At 40.7% G+C, this 25,010-nt stretch overlaps 1 protein-coding gene across 2 annotated transcripts in view; it reads left to right on the top strand.

The window, feature by feature from the left end:
* Positions 1 to 23,651, top strand: part of slc41a2b (solute carrier family 41 member 2b) — a 71,689-nt gene extending 48,038 nt beyond the window's left edge. For both annotated transcript variants that reach the window (XM_042511036.1, XM_042511035.1), the window contains exons 8-11: positions 914 to 993; positions 1,978 to 2,109; positions 7,619 to 7,767; positions 19,796 to 23,651. In XM_042511036.1, the coding sequence (XP_042366970.1) occupies positions 914 to 993; positions 1,978 to 2,109; positions 7,619 to 7,767; positions 19,796 to 19,981 (547 nt within the window). In that variant the 3' untranslated portion in view covers positions 19,982 to 23,651. The remainder of the gene's footprint in view (positions 1 to 913; positions 994 to 1,977; positions 2,110 to 7,618; positions 7,768 to 19,795) is intronic.
* The last annotated feature ends 1,359 nt before the right edge of the window (positions 23,652 to 25,010 follow it).

Genomic DNA, 25,010 nt, shown 5'->3' with positions numbered 1-25,010 from the left:
CACAAGGAGTGTATATTACCAGCATTGTTTCTTTGATTGACTTCGCGGCTCGCGCGTAAATTAGACCAGACGCCGAAACGATCGCTGCAGGGCGCGAGCCGACCAAGGAGGTGCGCGCCGCGGCGCTTCTGGTGTGAACGACACATCGGTTAACATAGGCGCCGAAAGGAAACTGGCTCTGCTTCTCGGCGTCCAATGTGTCCCGGGCGTGAGACTTCAGCCTCGCCAAGCAGCAGCATGTTTCATGCTTGTGGTGTTCACACATGCAGCGTTGTTGCTATGTTACTGCTGCGTCACAGCCCGCAGATATTAGTACTGTATTTCCACATTTATAAGCACAATTTCCGCTCATTTAAGAAGTTATTAAAGTTCCAGCATTGCCGACAACACGGTCCTGTGAATATTTCAAAATAAAGTGCCTTGTATCAGCAACTTATGGGGATCTGTCCATGGAGACCCTGTCCGGGTGTTGTTTTGAAAGGGAAGCGGGGAAGTTCGAGTAAAACCCATAACAGCCATCTTTGTATTTCTTCAAACATCATATTCACTGACAGCTGACAAACGCGCGTCACGCGTAATAAGACGGCGAACCACCTTTCTCTAGATGTGCTACAGCTGACAAGCAGCTGAGTCGCGCCTGACAAGCGCTGCTCAGCCAGGCAGTGTGCACGCTCTCATTTGATTACATGGGTGCCGAAACAAAAAACAACATGCACAAGTTTTCCAAGACCTCTGTCGCTGTCTACTGTTTACCAGTTCTGCCACTGATGAAGCAGTTGTAGTGCCTTTTATAGAGAAGCACACAAATTTACTGTGGACATAATTTAGATGAAGAATGCTCTACACACGCACGCACGCACACACACACACACGCTAACACCAGTTAATGATCCAATTTTGTTGTGTTCTGCAGCATTGGGGGGCTCATCCTAGACAAAACAGTGTCTGACCCAAATCTGGCTGGCATCGTAGTGTACACCCCGGTTATTAACGGTGAGTCACAGCATTAGCGCTGCTTCTTCCTTTGCTGTAAATGTCTTCAGGGTCACTGTTTGATTTGCAATCGCTTGCCCCGGGGAACCAACAGAAAAGGAAATTTTGGTGAAAGACTATTCTGGGGAATATAGAAAAGAATTATACTATATAAACACATGTAATGAAAACTCAGAAGTCATAGCCAGTGGCAGTTATGGCTAAGGTGATAGAGCGGGCTGTCCTCCAATCGGAAGGTTGGGTGGATCGATCCCCAGCTGCTCAAAGTATCCTTTGAAAAGACACTCAACACCAGATTGCTTCCAACTGTGTATAAATGATTAAAAACTGAGTAACAGGTGGTCCCTTGTTTGTTACATGAATATTAGGAGTTGGTTCATTGAGATAAATAGCTGGTGACGCTTATTCTCCACTCAAATTCTGGGCGTAGGTTTGCTATTGTTATATGTGGACACTAAATACTCAGTGATAGTGTTCTCTCGTTTTTAATCTTTCATTAACTGTGTAAGCATGTGAGAAGAGCAAAGTTTTCTTCATGAATTGATTGTAAGTGGTTGAGTAATTGATATACAAATGGTCAATTTGTGGGTGAAGTATTCTTTTAAGACCATTACTATTAAAAGGGCATGACTAATAATTTCTAATGCACAGTACAGAGCTGCCAAAAATATGTTTGAAGTTACTTATAAACAGCGTCATCATTACAGAGTTTGTCCATCACAAACAAGTTAAGTTTTCAACCATAAACTGACATGCTCAGTAAATATCTAGGTAACAGTTCTTTGATGACTAAATTTAAGTGAAGATCTCAGATCTTTTAACTACGTTAAAAATGTAATACTGGTGTCAGCCTCAAAAACAACGATAAATAAAAGTGATAATAAATGGGTATATTTACCTGCCTTCACGCGGTCTCTTCATTTACTTCAACCGAACACTGAATGTTCTGCTCCAATCATGACCCATGAACTCTATTGTCTCCAGGAATCGGGGGTAACCTAGTTGCTATTCAGGCCAGCAGGATCTCCACTCACCTGCATTTCCATTGTGCCCCTGGAGAGGTTCCTGACGAGGCCAAGGGCTGCTACTATCCTTGCCGCACATTCTGCGGTACAGGTCAGTATTTGCGCTGTTATTCACGCACACATTCACACACTGGTGGCTGAGGCCAACATACAAGATGTTACCTGTAACTCAGTTTTAGACATTTAGTTGAAAGCACTGTTAGACGGCCAATGTATAGGTTTTATTCCACTTTGTCCCACTCCACTGACAAGCCAATCACACCAAAGAACCAAAGCACTTTTGACAGATGATTATTAGCATTTCTGCAGGGTCATAACCAGGGTTTAGAAATTAGTGAGGTCTACAATTTAAGGGTGGGTGGGGGGGTGGAGGTCGGCCTTGAATGTTCACATTATTCGACAAAAAATTATGTATTTTAACATCAGTTTGGACCATTGTAGCTAGTAGCTAGTAGTTACTTTAAAGTAGGCTGCTCATAATCCTATAATAATCCTATATGGTGAGGTTATAGTTTTTCTATGGAAGGCTACTTTGTAGTAAGTTTAGAAAAACCATAATGTTCTTTTGAGAGAGAGAAGGGAGATAATTTTCTATTGTCTGGACTCTAGAAACCCATTTCCATTCAGATATATTAAGGTGATAGGTAAAGAGACCCTTTGTATTAGTTTGACCCAAATTCATACCAAAATGACACCTACAAACACAAGTACACACCCCTAGCTATACACTAAACACAGACTCATCTATAATAAAAGACATACAGAGGGACCTGTTGGCAAAAATATTTTTATAAATAAAGCTGCCTGCAAACGTGTATGTGTTTAAGGGAGTCCGTGAGGAGCAATTGCTATTTACAGGTTGCCTTAATGGGTTATACATACTTAGCTGTATGTGGTGTTAATTTTAAGTGTCTTTGTATTCAGGGCTCGAAGTATACACTGTTTTTTGGGGGAGCCCTATTTTCTGGTGCGCACCTCTACCAGATGCATTTAAACAATTAAGTTAGTGTAGAAGATCATTAAGTACAAGTTACAAATGAATTTGGGATAATAATAGCCTATGTAATTGGCAACAAATGGAATAAAGAACCTATGTGCTCTCTCTCAGCAATTTTCATGGTGCTGATGGAGCTGTCCATGGCCCTACCAGGGCACGGCTAAAAGGCTAGGATCAATTATATGTAAAGTTAGAGCAACATTTTGCAACATTTGTAGAAGGCTGAACACTAAAACAGTTCTCATAGGTCGCGTTAATTGAATTTACAGGGTTTTTTTGACAATAACAGAAAATTTTGAAGGCTATATGTCATTATGGCTCATTGTAAATCACATTCCTGACCAGTTGGAGGACTTGATGAAAAGACCAAGTGAAGTGGAGACAAAATTCACTCAGGCTTTATAAGACGGCAAATTCTGTGGAATCACACTCAAGCAGTCAGACGCGCACATCACAAAGGTAAATAAATCTATCAAAAAAGATTCCCCTCTGAGCATGTGGGCATCATCACTGACCTGAACACCGTACTAAACACGTGGCTATCCAGGCGCTGACAGCTCGCTGAATAACTACAGAGGAGCATGTCTGTGACCAATATGGATCGCAGAAGGGTGCACCTGTGCCACTTGCACATGCGAGATTGCTTGCCTCCAAAACAAAATTGAACCGGCATTGAGAAGTCATCTGTCTAACCGCGACTCCCAATCCTCCATGGAGATTATGCACATGGCTCCCCCTAAATGTCTCAAAATAAGCTTTAGGTGGAGCTGGTGCGCCTTTAAGGAAAGCCAAGCTCCCCCTAACTCCCCCATAATTCGAACCCTGTTTGTATTTAGTAAAGGATATAAAAAGTCTCCGTGTAGTTTGTTCTTTTTTCTGTGTAGTGTCTTCTCTCTCTGTAATCTGTTCTGTCAATCTGTTCTCCTCCCTGTGCTCCTTGCTGTTTGTCTGTGTTGTTGCGACAGTCAAATAATACTCATAAAAAATCTGTCATTCACCTCACCTGTCAGCTCTCAGTGTAGTTGATGCTGACGCGTCATTTTCCTGTCAAGATTCTTGTTTACCACGGCCCGCCGTGCATGACTGCGTCACAGATACATCAGATAACTTGCTGCGTCACCCGCACTGCTTGTCTTTTCAAATTAAAAGCTGTCTGATGGGTTTATGTGTTTACCATGCTGTTTGGGGGCTTCTTTTTTTTTCCTCGGACCTCTGTGGCCTCATAGCTAGTTACGGCCCTGTGTACCTGGGCCTGAGATTGTGCCTCAGCTAGACAACAAAATGGACAAATTTGCAATTTTAAAACACCAAAACAGTGAGTAATATTACTGTTTTGGTGTGACTTCCACTTCTTTCAGTGCCTCCAGCAGTGCCCCATCAGCTTCGGTGAGTGAAAAGCAAATCCACTTTATTTAATGGTTGTGTAGGTCTACGTGCTGATGGTTAACTGATTGTGTTTCACAGTTTGTGCTTGTGTGGTTGCTGTGTGTGTGTTACGGCTTTAGGTCTTGTCTTTTGTAATGTGTTTGGCTTGTTAACAGTCAGACCTCTAGTAGTCTTTATAAGCATTTTGTAGCAGTAGTATCTCACAGCCACAGGGGTGTCTGTGTTGATTTGTGCATTTGGCCTGTGATTTACTCAATAATTTCACTAGTATTGATTGTTAAATATCAGTGCATTTCGTGGTGCTTATCATTTGTAATAAATTGATTGATAGATATTTTGTTTGTCAGTCCAGGAGAGGTTCTAGAATTGCCATCATTTCAGGATCATGGACAGGGCTGTTTATGTGGCCTCCTGACCTTGAACTCCTTTTTTGTTTTTCCTGCTGATGTATATGTTGCCACTTTATCTTCTTCTGGAAGAAAATTCAATAGCTTCCCCTTCACTCTTCTCATTTTTTTGTACAACCTAATCCCAAAACAGAACTGCCACAAGTGACCGCTGGCTGGATCATAGTTGTATTTTGCTGTTAGGAGTTGTTATTGTTTGTTTGCAGTCAACTCATTAAGTTAGTTTAATTGTGTTAGTGCAGTTTTAGAAAACTGATGGGGGGGGGGGTTACGCATGCTAAATCGACGCATATGTAGCTGTCCAACTCTAATATGATAGGGAGAACCACCTATATTTATTATTTGCTCTAAGTAAAGGAACACATCTTTGATTTTTGCGCACGGTGAAAGAAGAATCCCCAAAAAATACTTGATGAATACTTGAATGAATTGAAGTCAAAGGGGACAAGAGATTAACAAGAGAAAGTCTATATTAAAACGTTTCACATAACGTGTGCAGCATAATCTAAGTCTCATTCATACAGTTGTTTGCTTAATACTTCCAAACAAATGTGTTTTCTCTAAAACAATGCTGTTTAAAATGCTTTCACATAAACAGCAAAGGTACACAACCAGTTAGTGTGTGAGACTGTTTATGTGGAAGCATAGTATTGCCCCTTGAAAGACGGATATTTGAATCATCAGTTGACTGAGATAGCTTCAAATCCAGTAGTCAGTAGGTTTATTTGTTTGTGTTTTATTGGCTTTTTGCTAGTAAGTGTGCTGTGCAGTGATGTTTTGGTCCCCAGACTTTGCTGCGGAGTGAGTGCTTGTGACTGTCACGATACTCTTTGGTAGAGGCTGAAGCAGACGTCATGCAGTGTAGTGGAAGATGAGGACAATTAGTGAACATAAGGAAATATTCACATCCCAACTCAGACTTAAACTTCTTATACAAATTCCTTAGTTGACCTCTTGGTCAGCTAATAGATCTAATTACCCTGTTGAACGTATGACTTCATCCTGTAGAGACAGAATTTATTGCCCAACTGGACAGTTTTGAGTTAATTTATGACTCATTTAGGGCAGGGAGCTGACAACTGAGGTCCTGCAAAGACTCATAAAGACATTAAGAGATCCCTACATCGAAGACACCTGGCAATTTATGCTTGTGTTGTGCAGCCAACGAGCACATTCCACACCCTTTCTTAACTCTTTGTTGACAGGTTGCCTAGCACCGAAGATGAAAGACTCTTGATACAGACTCACATTGATGTATGCATTTCATGTATGTGCATACAAGTTTTTACGCCTCAACTTTGTATTTGATAGTCCTCTCATTGTGGTAGTGCCAGAATGACGAGACGAAGAGACTGAGTTGAGTTGAGTCCATTTAATCTCACTTTAAAACAGCAATAACACATGCTCAAAGACAAGCTCACATTAAACTAAATGGTAAGGCTAAGCCACACCAACAACAAAGCCCTGACACTCCATTTCCCAGGACCACCCCTTTCTCAACTCTAACCTCTCTTCCTTAAGGGAGCAGCAGTCTGTGGCAGGTCTTCAGTCTTGGGTCTTCTGTCTTTTGCTTTTGCTCTTATTGCCCTCCTCCTCTGGCCTGTGTGTGTATAAATGTCAGGTCAGTGTACACCAGGAAAAAGAACTTTGTAGCAGCCTTCATTTTATGAGACTAGATTAATTAATAAGGCTTATTGGCCATTGACCTTTCTATTTTAATAAGTGGTGCGCCGAGATTTTATATTTTGTTTTTCAATACAAAACTCATTGTCTCTGATGGCAGAAATTGAGTCCCATTACTCTTCTTCATCTTTTTACTAATTCATATTTTTCTGAGTCATAATTTTAGGTTATGAGTTACATATTTTGGTATTGATTTGTTAATAATAAATCATTTTATTTTTTAAATGATTAATCAATAAATCCACTACTATAACAGCTACAGCAGTGGCACAGAGGAAAAGAGACTGCACTGTAAGGCTCTGAACATTATCTGCTCTCTTCCGCTTAGAAATGGTGAATTTCCAGCTCACAGCAACTTAATATGCTACAGTCTCTGGCTTTTGTTGGATGTTGTGTTGGCAAAATATGTTGTTGCACATTTGCGATCTGATGTTAGCACTATTAGCCTGTTTTTATATGGAAAAACAAAACGAATCATTGAATATTTGTGTTTAACAGCCAAATCTGATTTGACTGAGATAATTTGGAGTTGGGGACATCCCTAGCAATGTTTTAGTTAAACTGTAGGTGTTTGTAATGTACTGAGCATACAGCTGGATAATTGAGACTTGGAAGTTGTTTGAAGATAGTTTTGCTGTTGTTAAGCGCAGGCCCCTTTACCTCAGTTCATGAAGACTGTTTTTTTTTTTTTTTTTTGCTTTTTTTCTTTTCTTCACAATTTCAAGGTATCACATGGTAAGTAATTTACAGAGTTCATTTGTGGGATGAAGTACACCTTTAATACTATGCTAATGACAGATGATAAGCCTTCACACATTTTATTTGGCTTCCACACACAAGGATACAGTGGTTTTTAGTTCCCTGTCCTGCCGGGCATCGGAAAGTGATGTCCTACTGTCCCAGGTGTAACTTAATTTCTTGTTAGAAGTCTAGAATGAAAATCAGAAGGACTTTGAATCCTGGAGACAGTTTGTGGGGGATTCAGACAGCACAAATGGTCAACAAATTCAGTGATGTATTTTGTATGTGTGCATAATTTTAGACAGATTACTTGCTCATGCAGAGAGAGGATTCCCTCACATTCACTTTTTACCCTTACCTCCCCCATCCTTTTTGTGTGTTCTCAGGAGCCAATCATCGCTCTGCTCAGGTGCTTTTCCTTTTGGTGATTCCTGGGCACCTGATCTTCCTCTATACCATCCACCTGATGAAAAGTGGACACACCACCCTGACTCCCATCTTCATGTCTGTCTACCTGGCTGCTGCTATGCTGCAGGTGAGCATGAGAGTACTGTAGTGCCAGTGTGCTTTCATATAGTAGAAGGTTCAGAATTCTAATATACTATGTTTTACATTTATAGCTCATCATTCCAAGAGAAAGTACTCAAGCACATTCCAGATTCTTATAAAGCTAGTAGCAACAGTAATGTTGCATTAAAGATGATTTTTGGCCCAAAACAAAAGAGAGTGAGAAAAGAGTAGACCCTGTACTGAAGCTGCACTAATCCATGCCTTGATATTGAAAATGGATCAAATTAGTATGTATAACATGAAAAGGGTCATTCATGGTGAATTATCACCAGACTGTGCAGCTCCCCTCAGCTCCACAGGACTTTTTAGCATCTTTTAGCAAGTTGTTTTTGTTCAGTGTCATGGCTGTCATGGTGGAAGAAAAAAGAGGAGGAAGTATTTACTTGCATTCATCAGGTAGACACAAAAACAACATAAAATGAATTCTAATACTGAAATGTTGTGTTTTTAGCTTGCCCTGTTCTGGGCAAAAATGTCTTATTGGATGTAGTTATCCATGTCCAGTTACTGTCTAATGACTTTCAGGTAGTAAATACTCAAAAAAAGCTGCATGATTCTGTTCTGATTTTCGTCAACAACTCAATTATACAATGCTATAAATGCTTCTAATTTAGTCAAGACACTCACATCAGGTTTTTTTTTTGTTTGCCAGTGTGGCTCTACTTAGGTTCTGCTCTGGAACAACTTTGTAACACAGACCATTTTGAAGCTCAAACACCCCCTGGGGTGATGAAGTAGGATATTAAGATTTATAGTTCACTCAAAGCTAAATGCTCATGCAGGAAGGGGTTGGGGAGAGGCAGCAAGGATGTAGATGTATGCGGACTGAATAAACACCAGATATTTATGTAGAATGCCTATTGTAGAAGATAGAATATGGTCCATGATTGGAGAAATTATATTGATTTGGTTTGGTTCACATTAACCTTGCAAGGCTGAACATAATCTGTGATTATGCAAGATGACCTTCAGCAAGATCATTTTTGTATCTTTTTGGAACTGTTGGTTTCCATGATGATTTTGAAACACATTACTTTAACAACATTATTTTCTTGTTAGTGAGAACATCAACAAGTCTCTGTGACAGATGTGTTGTAGTAGTGAAGGAGGATAAGGAGGTGCATGTATCCTGTTAATTCCTTGATCATAATGTTTTTAGGCAATGCCTGAGGGATTCAACGTGTGTACATTTTTGTTTTAGCAGAGTTAGGATAATATGAAGAAAGGACTTGTGGGTTATAAATGACTTATTTTACTTTTTCAGGTGTGCCATGATTTGTATTAATGTCTGGAATATGAAGAATTGTGCACGCAGGTTCTTTAAAAATGTGTAAAACCCGCTAAATATGAGTGATTACATGTAGTCCCACTGCCACTGAACTCCCCATTGGAGAGCGAGTCGGCCTTTCTGTCAGCTGGTGTGTGTGTGTGTGTGTGTGTGTGTGTGTGTGTGTGTGTGTGTGCGCACGCATTGTCTTGTTGGTGTGTCCGTGCGATGTCACCGAATTCTGAATTTACAAGGTGCCTTTGAATGCACCATGAACTCCCTCTCTACTCTACCTTACAAACCAATGTAGATGCCCAACTGATTTTTAGGTGCAGATAGTGTGACCGAATTGTCTGCCTCTCGGGTGGAAGCTCAGCGCTCCTAGAAGGCTGGAGCACTTACGTTGTGTGAGTGGATATGCAGCTTTTTGTATTTGTTTTCATTTATGAATCGCGTTTCTGTATTTGTAGTGTTTTTCTTTTGCATATGTTTAAATATAGGCAGCGTGTTTCTGTATATGTAACTTGTTTCTGTATATACAGCTTGTTTCTCTATATGCAGTGCATTTGCCCTTGTCGGCCACCGTATATATGTCAAGAGAGAAGTATGTTGAAAATAGTACACATATTAGGTATGCAATGATATGCGATATCAGACAGAAATATTGTCTTTATTGTCCCAGAAAGGAAATTTGTTTTCAAGGTGTGCATGTAAGAGTCAGGAGGTTACATATTTTTATATATTCACAGCCCGACTACATATGATAGAAACACCTGCTTATATTTAGATATAAACACATATATAGTGTTTATCTTTGTTTTATATCAAGTCAAGTCAGTTTTTTTTATAAAGCCGATTTTCACAAAACACAGTTTGCCTCAGAGGGCTTTACAGCGTACAACATCCCTCTGCCCTTAGACCCTCACATCACCTAAGGAAAAACTCCCAAAAAAGAACCCCTGTAACGGGGAAAAAAAAGGAAGAAACCTCAGGAAGAGCGACAGAGGATGATGAGGAATCCCTCTTCCAGAACAGACAAACGAGCAATATATGTCGTAAATAACAGCTGAAATACAAACATTACAAAAAGGAAAAAGAACGAGAGAGGGGAAGAGAGAGGGGGAGAGATGCACAGCAATAATGGAAACAGACACATGTCATTTTACATTAACGATAGGTGTGAAATTACTAAATGCACTCTATATTGTGCATGTTGATAAGAGTCCCATGCGTATATTGATAGTGGAGGCGTTGCTCATATTAAAGGCAGTAGAGGGTTGCGTCAAGCACGATTACATCGGTGCAACCATTTAAACTACAACAAATAGAAGTGGCTGTAGAGTTTTCCAGGATGGAAAAGGCTTTCAAATGAACTATAATTTACCTTAGCTTTAGGGTGAATAACTAAGCTTGAATCAAAAATAGCAGCGACTCCCCGTCCTCAGCCAGTGTCTCGAGCAACGTGACTATTATATGACCAGGAGGAGTGCATTCATTTAGGCTAACATACTTATCAGGACAAAGCCAGGGGGGTATTCCATCAAAGGGTTATGGCACAGACAATGAATGGACTGTAATTTATCCTATGCTCCTCCGTAAAGCACATTAAGGTGTATATGTATATAATTTTGTTGCACTAATAATCTTGGGTGAGTGTATGAACCCCACTAACCTAGTAACCCCTGACTTTACCATTCATCCTTCCTTATTACATCTTAACAGAAGCCAACTCAGCAGCCAAATGCGAACCTGGCAATAAGTCAAGATAAAATATAAAAATATCTTTCACAGTGGTAAGTGGCCTTCAGTAAAATGTAAATACTACTCTCACAATAACTCAGAAAATAAAAATGATATGTGCATTCATAGCCACAAAAAAAGGCCCAGGTCATGCTACAGGTGGGGGGCCCCCACCTGAGGAGCTCACCACAGCAGAGGAGCTGGCACTGAGCCTCAATTGAGGATGGCCCCAGGTTGAAGGGATTGGGGGGGCATCAACAGAAATTATCCCCCCAGGTGACCGGCAGAATTATGTTGAAGATAGGCTTTTGTCCACTACTTTCCCTCCATGTGTCTTTCAATTTTAATAACTAATGGTATGCCTGTCAGAGAGAGGAGACACCATATGTCTGCCTGATCCCCCAGTCACAGCTGACCACAGCACACCTGAGTCATGTGTAAGTAGGTCCTATTTCTTCGTATTAAAAAAAGCACTGTTCATGTCATAAAAATCTTGTCCTCCCTTGCTTCAATCACATCAGGGCTTCTTTTTTTACAGTTAGATGGCCCCAGTGCATGTAGGGCCATTGACGAGGACACTGTGTCTGCAGACACTGAAATGCCAGAGGGCTTTTTAATGTAATCATATTCTTTTTGCCTTATATTTATTGGTCGTTGCATATAATGTGTGACTTTTACAAAGTAATCAAGGTAAAAGTGTGATGTCAAATTATTTCTTTGTACACTAAGTGTTTCTCATTATATGACAGCAAGAATAAGGCAAGGATATATTGCAAGATATCGCTCTGGTTCCAGTTGATACCATGTGTAGTAACTTTATATCAAGAAATAAATTACTTTATATGATCACTTACTAAAAGTGATTCATATAACTAATTGTGAATTTAGTAATGGTTAAACGCCATATACATGTACATATTTGTAATGTAATGACATCCTTTTTGTCTTATTTTCACTTGTAGTTGCATGTAATGTGTGACCTTTACAATGTGATCAAGGTTTTTATTTACTGTTTTTCGGAGTCCTGAGTTGTGAGTTTTATTGGCTTACCTTGTTTTATTTTTATTACATGAAGTGAGTGACATATACACGGAGATTTACCTGGTGGAACAGTCCTTTGGGTGTCTCTGTTTCTGGCCGTCGGACATTCTTTGATACACGTTTAAGCTTCTGCACCGATCTGTCATGGTGAAGAGGAAGCTGAACCGAAAGGCAAAGCTCTCGATTTACCGGTCGATCTTCGTTCATACCCTCACCTATGGTCACGAGCTTTGGGTAGTGACTGAAAGAACAAGATCGCCCATACAAGTGGCTGAAATGAGCTTCTTCCGTAGGCTGAGCTCTCCCTTAGAAATAGGGTGAGAAGCTCGGTCATCCGGGAGGAGCTCGGAGTAGAGCCGCTGCTCCTCTGCGTTGAGAAGAGCCAGATGAGGTGGCTTGGGCATCTAATTAGGATGCCTCCCGGACACCTCCCTGGTGAGGTGTTCAGGGCACGTCCCACCGGTATGAGGCCCCGGGGAAGACCCAGGACACGCTGGAGAGACTATGTCTCTCAGCTGACCTGGGACTGCCTCGGGATCCCCTGGGAAGAGCTGGACGAAGTGGCCGGGATAGGGAAGTCTGTGCTTCCCTGCTTAGGCTGCTGCCCTTGTAACCCAACTTCGGATAAGCGGAAGATAATGGATGGATGGACCTTTAAGCCTATCTTGACTTTTAGTCTGGTCAGGAGCAGACTTGTTCGCCCATAGAAATTGCTATGGTTACTCAGAACTCACGTGAGCCACGTTGATGGAACGGAATGCTCACTAAAATAAGCAGGACTTGGCGATTTAAGTCAGACTTTATGCTAAGTGAGCATCATGGAATACCCCCCAGGTCTCCATGAGGCAAAATTAATCAATGTGGTTATCCAATATTTAATCAGTGACTAAAAGAGCCTTAGATGATAGGGATCTAATGTTCAAAAGTCCGCAATTAATTCTCCTGTTATGATGCTCTTTAACAGCAGATGTCTTAATTTTTATGAGATTTTCTTGTACAACTCCCCTTTTGTTTATTTTAAATTAAAACAAATGAAGTGGTCGGGGGACAGTTTTTATAACATTATCAGTGTGTGACTGTGCTTGAGGAAGCTCACATAAGCGTGTAAGACTGCGACATTGCCCCGGGTCAACTTTGGATCGTCGTGACTTTGAGCCTCTAATAAACTAGGCCAGATTCTTAGAGAGGAGAGCGGCTCCATTCAAAATGGGATGGATGCCGTCCCTCCTTATAAGACCAGGTTTTCCCCAGAAAGAGTGCCAGTTATTAACGAAGCCCATATCATTTGCTGGACACCACCTCGACAACGAGTAGTTGAATTATGACGTGGCTAAACATGTCATCACTGGTCAGATTGGGGAGGGGTCCAGAGAAGATTATGGTGTCCGACATCATCTTTGCGTACTCACACACTGACTTGACGTTAATTTTAGTGACTCTGATTGGCGTAACCAGGTGTCATTGCCGCCGACGTGAATAACGATCTTACCAAATTTAGGCTTAGCCTTAGCCAGCAGCTTTAAATTTGACACAATGTTAGTGTCCTTTGGGCTCTGTGCTGGCACCTCTCTTCACCGAGGTCAGTAATATTCTGGGCAGTTTTAATCACCCGCTGTAGAGCCTTCCTGTCTGAACCAGTTTGTGATGTTTCCAGTCAGTATGATTTCTGTTGTTCATCTGTAGAAGTTTACCAGGATCTTGCTCTGGAATTTAGCCCTCTTAAGTTTCTATAGGAAGTAGAACCTTTCTGTGCTTTTTTAACCTGGATGGTGCTGTGTGATGACCAGATAGGTTCTCAGTTCTCAGAGGAACCTATAGCTGTTCATCTGCTCCATTGCTGCTCCAGCAATGTAGACAGGGGTGTGTGTCTTTGCCTCAACAACCAGCTCCTTGATTTTACTAAGGTTGAGCAGTAGGTTGTTCTTTGTCCGCATACTTCATAATAGAGTTATCCTGATGTCTGGGAGTGCAGTGATGGGTGTACAAGAGGAACAGGAGGGAGTTCCACAGCCCTGGAGGGCTCCGGTGTGGAGCACTAAAGTAGCGGAGATGTGACTGCCAATCTGAACTCTCTGGGGTCTGCATGTGAGCAAGTCCAGTATCCAGTCGCGTGAGTGTTGTACTGAAGCCCAGAGTGTTAAGTTTTCCAATCAGCTTCATGGGAGAAATTGTGTTGAATGCTGAGCTGAAGTCAATGAACAGAATCCTGATGAAGCTGTTCTTATTCTGCAGGTGAGTGAAGACTGAGTGAAGAGCAGTAGATATGGCATCCTCTGTGGATCTGTTGGTTCTGAAAGCTACTGGTGAGGGTCCAGGCTGGCAGGGATGTTGTCTTTGATGTGGAGGGAACAGTCTCTTGAGAGAGTGAGATGTTAAAAATGTCAGTTTTAACATGAACTAGCTGATCAGCACAAGTTTTTAGTACACATCCAGGAATGTTATCTGGACCGGCAGTCTTGTTCATATTCACTGTCAGCAAGAGTTTTCTCACATCTGCTGTGGTCAGAATGTGTTTAGCTTGTCCGGCAGCGTGGCCTCACTTACGATGGGGGCGCCCCTGCTTTTGCAGCCTGTGACGCATTTCTGCCTGTCCAGACATAAAAAGTCAGCCCTGGAGTTTTCAAACTAACAAACTAACTGTTTCAGCAGTGTTTTTACAGGTCCCTTTTTCATTAGCTGTAATCGTTTATCCTGTTCAGGGTGGCAGGAGCCATGGAAGATGACACTGGGCAGGGTACACCCTAGACAGGATGCCAGACTACCACAGGGCTGACTCAGAGAAAGAGACACACTTTCATGCTCACATTGTAAGGGCTATTTAGGGTTACCAAATAACCTTTTTGGGGCAAGGAAGCTGGAGAACTCTGAGAAAACCCACACTGACTTGGGGGGCCGCCCACCCTGGGTTCAAACTTGGAACCGTTTCGCTGTGAGGCCACAGGGCTAACCACAATACCGCCGTGCCACCTGTTCCCTCTTCTGAAGTTCTGAAATGCTGGAGTAGTTCTGATGTTGGGTGTAAACATCCCACAGTAATCCTAGATAAAGCAGTAAATGTTTAATTTGCACATGACCTGAATTTCAAATATTCAAATGCCTAACATTTCTTAGGATGGTTTCACATCCATTTTTGATGTAAAATATGCAATCCCAACAATATAGCTTTATATTTTCTCTCTTTACCCAACATGGTGTCAGACACAATTTGGCAAAGATGTCTGTGGCATTATTTGATAATGTCATTCAATTTAAGTAAAAAGTATTGTAACCATCTGTTTCTTTAACAGCAATGGTAAGCAGGAATTGCACATGCTGTAGTTTGATAATGTTCCATTGAAAGACATTAAAAATTATGGGAGACGGTACAGTCCCTGAGTGGAAAAGAAGAACGCAGTTAAATTTATCTGAGGTCTGCACATTACTGTTATGGTCAGTCACAAACGCCAGGACCCAGTTGCAGAGTATCAACAAACAAGTCTTTTATTACAAATCCGGAAGCGGTACACAGAAACAAAAATGCGAGAAACTGATCAACCAAAAATCACCCGAAGGGAAAAGTAACAACAAAAGGAGCGAACTAAAAATCACCATCGAGATGGGAAAAAACAGCAGACCTAAAAAACGACAAAGTAAACGGAGATGATGCACCCAAAACTTTCGATCACTAACAAAGGGCAGGAGCGGAACACGAGGCAAGAGGCAGGAGATCGCAGGAAGCACGAGCGAGATGCGGAAACACTGGGGAATCATCCGGCACAGGAGACAAAGGGAGCGTGGCTTATAAAGCCAGCCAATTTGGGCAGAACAAGCTGCAGGTGTGCAGGGCGCCCTGTGCTCCAGGAGATCGCCCCGCCCCTCAGTGCTCACTCTGCGAAGACAGGGAGAGAAAAGTCAGACACCCGCATAACAAAACACAGCCAAATATCAGACCACAACAATTACAGCATACAGTGGGTGATGGTTTTGCACAAATCCATAGTTAATGTTAAACTAAGGACATACTAAACAAGAGCAGAAACATACACTATATTCAGACAAAAAGGCTGAAACCCAAAATAAACCAAGGCAGCGTAGTGCACTAAGCCTCAGAGGTGTTAGAGAAAGTCAGAGTAGATTGGCAAATTGGAAGTCAAGAATCTCTATCTGTGAAAGGGTCATGCAAAGTTTACCATCGATGAATATGTATGACCATGGTAATGTAACGTTCATGGGACATTTATTAATAATAAGGCCAAAAGTCATGGAGTCAGTGCATGGTCATATACAAACCAACAATACCAGTGTTTAAGACACTCTAACAGTCTCAGTGGATATACTCATGTACAGAATTTTTACCTGGATTTCTTTGATGTGTTTCTCTGGAATTGAATAAAAACATGAGAGCAAAAACAGTTTTGGCCTGGTTAAATCCCAGAACAATAAAAAAGACAGACATTTAGGGCATGTGTATCTCCACTCAGCTCATATGTTCATTATTAAGTCTATGAATTTAAAAAGCTTGATGTAAAAGACATGGAAGAACAAACGTTATCCACTGAATAAGACCACAAAATGTGACTTAACACTCAGCCAACAGCTATAAAAGGTCCTGTGAAACATAAGTTAGAACCTCTGCTGTGTCTGTAATGTGACATATTTCACACACCTCTGTGTGTGTGTGTGTGTGTGTGTGTGTGTGTGTGTGTGTGTGTGTGTGTGTGTGTGTGTGTCTGTCTGTGTGTGTCTGTCTGTCTGTATACATGTATACGTATATACATACATACATACACACACACACACACACACACACACACAAACACGCGCGCACACACCCATCCACACACACACAGACACATATATATCACATACAAATGAGGTAACGTGTACATTTGGTACACAATTGGCCACTTTTTATGCAAATAACACCTATTGCAAAAAAAAAAAGTTTAATTCACAGAAATCATGGCACTAATGGCCAAATGTAGTTACAGTGACTAAATTGCAATGACAAACTGAATCCCAAAAACAGATTGTTTCAGTTTCTTGCTTGAAGTCTTGAGGAATGCCTCTGTACCTTGTTGGACAAGACCTGCAGCTTGCTGCCCGAAAATGTCACTTTTCTAGGGTGGCTGTGGCTCAGGAGGTAGAGCGAGTCATCCACAAATCCGCTTGTTGAAGTATCCTTGGGCTGTATCCCAAATTGCTTCTGATGACTGTGCTGTTGGTGTATGAATGTTTAACTGATAAGCAGATGGCACCGTGTATGGTAGCCTCAGCCACGAGTCTGTGATTTTTTCATATAGTGTCAAAGTGCTTTGAGTGATCAAAAGACTAGAAAGGACATTTACAAGTGCAAGTCCAGTTTTTTCACTGCCTACTGCCTACTGTGTTCTTGGCTCAAAGTCAACATTGATACTTAGCCACCTGGACAATTGCATTTTGATTAAAAATGGGCAAATTGCACAGCTGCAAAATAATATGGGTGGTAGCACTGTAATGTTATTAGTGCAATCTTTTGTGAATAAGAACTTGAGACAGGGCAGATAGCATTTGCAAGTGATTTGCAATTCATGTTGCTATCAGTGTCCCCAACTCATTCTCTGTGAAATCACCAGAGTTTCTTCTGATTTGCTCTGGCCTCTGTCAAGGACTGTTTATTAGACGGCCAGTGGAATTGCAATCAATCTATTGCACTACCAGCATCCACCACAAACAGAACAGTAGTCGTAGTCTCATTTTCAGCTGCATATGTCAGCCACCAATGTAAGTGGTTTGTAATTCTCAGAAATTGACACTAAGGCAAATGCAAGCAAATGAGGCTATCTCAGGGTATAAAATTGCTTTATCATGTAGACACTCTTGTCTCTTGCACCACTCAGACATGATTAAGAAGCCAAATACAAGGATGGAGAATGAGAAAGGGACTGCATGATGGATCACCACTTCATTACATTTGTCTCTTTCATTTTTTTTTTTTTTTTTTGCCAAAATGTGGAATTTGGATGGGTCTTAATCCTTGAAAAGCTGAATGCCTGAAACTATGCAAAAGTCTCTCTCTCTCTCTCTTCCTCCCTCTTTTTTGTGTGAGAAAAATACTAATATCCTCTATGTTAATCTGTATAGTGTAAATGATAAATTGTAGTTGACAGTTTGAGGCAAGTGATGCTACTACGTTCAACTGTGCCACCCTGTCATTATGACTAAAAAACAGCCGTGACACCATAGCTTCTGGATAGGCAGCTTTAGAAGCTTGTTCACCTGTTAGACTCTCATCATGTCATGACTAAACGGAGGCTGTGGTGTTCAATGGGAATACACATTCCATCAGAAAAATTCCCCCACACTCAAAAACAAATCACTACTCAAACATCAGTTGGTTTGTTTCCTAGACAGGAAATTACATATAATCATAATCAATTATCTCTGATTTAGTTTGATACCATCATCACTGCTTGTATTCTTATCATGTCAGACTGCCAAACTTGTTTTTATAATGTTTGCACTGCCTACTGTGGACAGCTCATTTCCTCTTAAATTATAGACTCGCCCCTATCTTATAATAGACTTCTCTTTTTCTCTCGGCACCTTTCCCTTCATGCATTGTCTCTCTGTCTGCTGCTCTGTCCAATACTCCCTCTCCTCTATCTTCCCAATACAGTTTAATTGTTTATGCAATTGTGCACAGCATTTTGGACTCCCAGCCTTTCCAACAAAACTTTTTTCTTGTCTCCATCTTGATTTTTGTTTCTATTCTTCAGTTAAGAATTGCACTCAGACTACCTCTCCTTATCCTTTCTTTTGCCAAATTATTCTTTACTATATTTTAAAAGAGTAGACAGTTATGCTAGCAGCTCTGTGAGGCTAGCACTGTTGTGCTTTGAGCTAAATGCCAACATCAGCATGCCAACATGCTCACAGTTATAATGTTAGCATTCCAATGTTTAGCAAGTGTAATGTCTACCATGTTCACCCTCACAGTTTAGCCACAAAGCACAGTTGAGGCTGCTGGGAAAGTCATTAGTTTTGCAGGTATTTGCATTTCATAGCAACCTGTTCACAGTCCCAGAGTGTGATATAATGCCATTTCACGGCCTTTGGCATGTGACATTGACACCAAAGGCAGCTTTTGGTGTAATTTTGAGATGCACCTGGCTTTCAACCAATTTCAAAGTAAAGTTTTCTGCAAAACTTGACACTGAGGGCAATTGATATGATATAAGGAGCGAGAAAGGCGTGCAGGGTGGGAGGTGAATGAGTCAAACAAAAGCAGACATTCATCCAAGAGACAGCAGTTTGTGTCCAGTGTGAAACGTAAAATCATAACATATCATGACACAATTTACAGACAGTTGGTGCACATAAACACTACTCACGAACATTATTATGTGACATCACCTAACAAACATACTTATTTTTAACATAAAACGTTATCTTTTTTTTTTTAAGTAGCTAATTTGGTAGAGCAGGGTGCCACACGTACAAAGGCTATGTCCTTCCAGCTGCAGGTTCAATTCCAACCTAATGTTCTAGAGTCCTGCAGTGTGCAAGCCATTTTTTGCCTTTTGACTGTTAACTTACCTTCTGTTCCCCTGCTAAAGGTTTAGATTGGATGTGCATGCATACTTTTGCTTCTGTATTACCTCTCTCTCTCCTTCACTCTACAAGTCCTGTCAAAATAAAGGGAAAACCTCCAAAAAATAGTATTAAAAAAAAAAATTATAACCTAACCACAGGTGTTTAACACAATTGTTATGATGTTACAATGTTCAACTGTGCAACCCATGCCACGCTATTAGACAGAGGGGTATGACAATTTTGTTGGTATTTGACGACTTGACGGGATGAGAACATGTTGGTCTTAAACATCTTTACCTGATGATGATCCTAAATTAAAAAAATTAATAGTTTTAAATGATTCTTGCTGTATCTTAACAAGCAAAGCAGTCAATCCTTTGTTTCTCTACAGGTGTTGCTGTTGTTGTGTATAGCAGACTGGATGGTGCACTCCATGTGGCGCAGTGGCAAAGACCCAGACAGTTTTTCCATTCCTTATCTGACAGCTCTGGGTGACCTGTTGGGCACTGCCCTACTTGCACTCAGCTTTCACTTTCTGTGGGTCATAGGAGACCAGGACAGCGATGTGGGTGACTGAGGCAGCCTTGGACAGTACGTCATCGGCAGTGTTGGGAACCCTGCCTCTGCCAACCGACCACTCACTCCTTAAAGCCTTGTGGGAACTGGGTGCTCTTAGCCGCTGACCAGCACATCCCACTGCTTCACTTCACCTTAACCACATGATGGTTTTGAAACTATTTTCTGCTCCTGTTTTTTTTTTATACTCACAAAAGACATTATTTTCCATGAATTTAGATTATTCTCAGTACCGATTTTGATCTGCATAGTTTGCACCAAAGCCTTTGCATATTATATTGCTGGTCTTGTTAAGAGAAGCAAGAATATACCAGCCACCACCCACAACTCTGAGGAAATCCTGCTGCTATTGGCAAGGTGGTTTACTCTGCCAGCTAAGCATCAGTAATTCCTCTACTCTTGCTGGTGTATATTTTGGGGATTAACCACCCACTCTGTCACAAACTTTTGTTACCTGCCTTGTGTGTTACTGCTTTGCAACATCATGTCAGTGGAGGGACACAGAGACAGCTGGGGTGGAGGCAGGAAGGTAAAGTTTATCTGAGATCAACTCATGAACAAACACTTGGAACTGCCATGTTAGCCAGTGTAGCCTGTGTACCAGCATTGAGGTTAGAATGGAATGACTTGAAGTTGTATTGATGGTACGAGATGTGGATTATTCTGTGTCTGTGTTTCTGTTTTCCCAGTGTCCAAACTCAGTGTAAGCTCTGTCTATATGGAATAATTCTGGTTTTCCCTTTTCAGTATTTCGAGTTTTACCACATAGAAAGGAAGATGAGTTTTGAACACTGGGCCTTGTTCACCAATCATTGTTAAGAAGAAAATTTCCTCTTGAAACCCACTTAAGCAGTTTTCATGAAGATTTTGACTTTCACCATTGTTTCCTAATTTGGGATTTGTTCTTTGTTAAGAGCAGAATCTACACACTCTTAAGAGCATTCTTACATACATTTGAGTGCCAATATGTCTGTACAGAATAATTGCTTATTGTGTTTTTTTCCAATTCTACAGTTGTATAATACTATAGGAGTAATATAACTATTATATTTTTTTTAATTATTATTTGTAAGAACACTTCAGTTCACACCAGTTATGCTAATGAGAACCATGACTAGCAATAGTTACTGATTGGTCATGCTCAAAAATATGACGGGTGGTTCAGGCGGGCAGGACAAAAAGTGACGAAGCAGCATTCAGAGTAAGTTATAAATAACCTGCAGAATCAATGATATAGTCCACTTTGTCTCCATCTCTCTCTCTCCCTCTCTCTTTTTAACATACATAAATACACCTTAGAGACCACTAGGGTGCTTGTCTCTGTCCTCTGGTGTGGGTGGTTGATTAACGTATATTGTTAGCATTCAATGCATTTTTTGTGCCATTTTATATCCAGTAGTGAATTTTATATAAGATATGACAGCTCATTTGGCACCTCCTGCAGAAGTAGCTGAACTCCAGCTCAGGAATTATTACACATTTTTTTTTCAGTCTTTCATTTGGGCATTCGTGATCTTGATCTTGTTTTTTGGTCCTCTTCATGTTCTCACTCGTGTGCACACAGCTCTGCAGTCTCATGCCCTTTTATGGGAATTTGCAGGGTGTTTACCTATGTTAAGTAGGATCAAATGGCACACATATTCAAATTACATTTATAATGGCATCCATCATAATAATAACACAGGCGTGAACAATTCTGCGGTGTAAGAACGCATCTTGAATCTGATGTGGACTTATCTTAGGACCTTTCTTAAGAAATTTACAAAAATCTTGATAAAAAAGATATTGGTGAATGAGGCACATTGTTCATGGTGCAGATTGAAGGTTTCTGTATTGCTTTTGCGTCATACAAATGTAAAGTGAAAGTCCTTTTTTCATTTCTGTTTTCTAACCTGCTTCCTGACAGGACATTAAATCAGGGATTCTAGCCTGTTTTGCTCTGTCTCAATATCAGTCTCACAGGCCAATATTCAATATCGTAACTCTTAACTCTAAATTGAGGTCATTAAAACCATTTCATGCTAAGATTCAGTTTAGTGAATGATGCTTACATAGGAACATGGACAAAATGTTTTCATTTTTTTAAGTATCAAATAAATTGCTGTTTAAGTCAAAGCACAAAAGTATCCTTATGAGCTGATAGCCAACTTTGTACAAGGTTGTTGAGAGCCTTGGCTAAAACCCTCCCCCAAATAATGATTGTCCAGTCATAGCAACCTACATGCTGAAGTACCCTGCATGAGGATGTATCTTGGGGTGAGATTTGTATGTGAAAAGTTTGGATGAGGTTGCATTTTGTTGCCATTCCAAAATCATATGAGCAAAGAGAAAAGTGTATGGAATGGATTATTTGTTCTAATGTAAGCTATAAACATAGCATGTTTGGCTAACTAGCCTTGTAGTATTAAAGCTAAACACAGCATGACAATGTTGAGATCAGCCTGTTCTCACTCCCTGATTGACAAATGCCGACTCTTCATTACGCTTTTTGGTGTGAGACATCAATGCCAAATTCACCCACTGGCTGTCTTATGACAAGCAACGGGCTTTCAACTCATTTTTATAACCCATTTGCAGCAAAATTTGACACAAAGAGCAACTTCAGTGGTATAAAGAGCACAAAAGTTCATGTAGGCCACAAGGAGGGGAGGTAGATGAACCAGACAAAGTTGGACTTTCACCCAGGAGACTAAAGTTTGTGTCCCATATAAAACAAAGTCGTTGTTTTAATGTAATGTTAAGTGACTTGTGTACAGTTCACACACTGTCACTGTTGTTGCAGAAAAAACCTAGGCCTACTTATTTTAACCTAAAATATGATCTTTTTCCAAACCTAACCAAGTAATTGTATTGCCTAAGCCTCACCATGACCATCTTACAATGTGTTAACCAGGTGTTCCAATGTATTTAAGCTGTGCCTCACATGAAGATGCTGAAGAGTGACCATCGTTATCAGATGCTGAGGGGTTTGACAAATCATAGGTGTTAAACAATCTGAGACTAAGAATGGGTCGATATGTTAGTAAGAAACAACAGCCTGATCTTACATTTTCCATTTTTCAAGTGTGTCACTACAATACAAGAACAATGCTGTTGTTTTTTTTAGATTTTTTTTTAAAAATGGTGAGTGACTTATTTGCAGCGACCAGCAGCTGTAGCCTCAGTCTGTCAGCACTCAGTCTAAATGCATGTAGCTATCACTTGCATGTTTCAGAAGAAGAATCTTCTAGAGACAGCATTGTCAACCAACTCATTAAGGTAACTTTAGCCTTATGAGCTAGTTAGCTACAATTTAGTGACAGTTGTCATGCCAATTGGAAGAATTGGAAGCTACTTTTAAAATCTAAGGACTGTCTGAAATCAAGAACACAGTGTGTCAAATGGTTATCATGAATTTCTGTATTATTACCATCATGTACCACATATGGCTGTGTAAGATACAGGCGTAGCAACAGGAACTAAGGGAAGCAGGTATAGTGAATGGTCAGTTATTACTTAGAATCAACCACTCTGCAGATTTGTTTTCTTTATCTGTGTCCTTGCAGCCAGTCATGTAAAACAAACCATAAAAACTTGTATTATGTCAACCTCCTGCATTCCTTCCTAAGTGTTTTCTGTGTTGGTTTGTCCTGTCAGACTATCATATTCAGTGTAAACGTGAGCTGATTAAACACCAGATTTCATTCTTTTTTTTTTTAGAACCTGCTAAGTGTAAACCATCGGAGAAAATAGATCCAGATCTCACTTAAAAACATCCCCCCTAAGTCAGACACTTAAATCTGACAACTCGGCAGCATATAGTGTGCATATATAGCCAGTGGCTCTAATTAACTCCAAAATGTGCCTCTTGAGATTCACTGGTTAACTCTGTCATGCCATGCAATTTTCTATCTTCAGCATTGAAATACCATGCAATGATTTCACTCAGTTTTACGATTTGCATTCTAAAATGACATTTTAATAACTGCCATGAAACTACCTTTAAAATCTAGATTATAGAGGGTGACATGCATTTTGCTTAACGCAGATATATTTCCTTTTGGTATAAAACTCTTAATTTGCTTTTGTGGCTCATATGGGCCAAAAATGTCTAAATAAATGTCTTTCATTTGAAATGCATCTCACTTTTGGTTATTTTCGCTGAAGGATGTAGCTGATTTGTAGTTTTCCGGATCCTGGCTGCAATTTTGGCTGTGCCTGGATCGTGGTGATGGCTGTGCTGATGCTGTGTTCCCGCCTATGGACATGCTTGTGCTGTGGCTGCACTGATGCTGTACCTCTAGTTCACCTGGATTGTGGTCTTGGTTGTGCTGTTGCTGTGGTCCTGTCTGAGGCTGTGCCTGTGTCGTAGGCCTTAATTGCGCCAATGCCGTGATCCTGCTCGACGTGACCTTCTGTTGCCATTATTCATGCCTCCCCAATAATATATGCATTGGACTCTTATCAACACCTACGATATTTGCATGTAATGTGACATGCTATCATATATTGAATTTATTAATTTTATGTCTGTCACTATTGTTATATGATATGTATTTGTTACCATTATTGCTGTGCATGTCTCCCCTCTCTCCCTGTATCTTCATCTCTCTCTTTTTCTCTCTCTCTCTCTCTCTTTCCTTTTTGTCATTGTTGTAATTTAATTGTTATTTACGCCATCTATTGCATGTCCGTCCTGGAAGAGGGATCCCTCCTCACTTGACTTGACATGACTTGATGGAACAAGTGGCTGTCCTCTCTCCCATGTGAGCACACTGCAGTAGTCATTACTGCAGTTAAAGGGGGCTCTGAATGCAGTAGATGACAGCCAGCCAAAACCAGGAGTTCTGATTAAAGTGAACAGTAAGATCCCCCCCAGTTGTCTGACCCAAGCCCTGGATATTAGCTCTAGTCTATTCTTCAATGGTCTCCATGACAACAAGACCAGGCAATGCTTATCCTCTTCTCATGACCTCACTATTTAGGAAAATGTGTATTTTTTGCACAGATGTCACACAAATGCCCACTGCCAACACATGATGTCTCCCTGT

This window comes from Plectropomus leopardus, chromosome 22 (assembly GCF_008729295.1).
Source record: "Plectropomus leopardus isolate mb chromosome 22, YSFRI_Pleo_2.0, whole genome shotgun sequence".
Taxonomy (NCBI): Eukaryota; Metazoa; Chordata; class Actinopteri; order Perciformes; family Serranidae; genus Plectropomus; species Plectropomus leopardus.
This window is presented reverse-complemented; position numbering and strand designations above follow the sequence as displayed.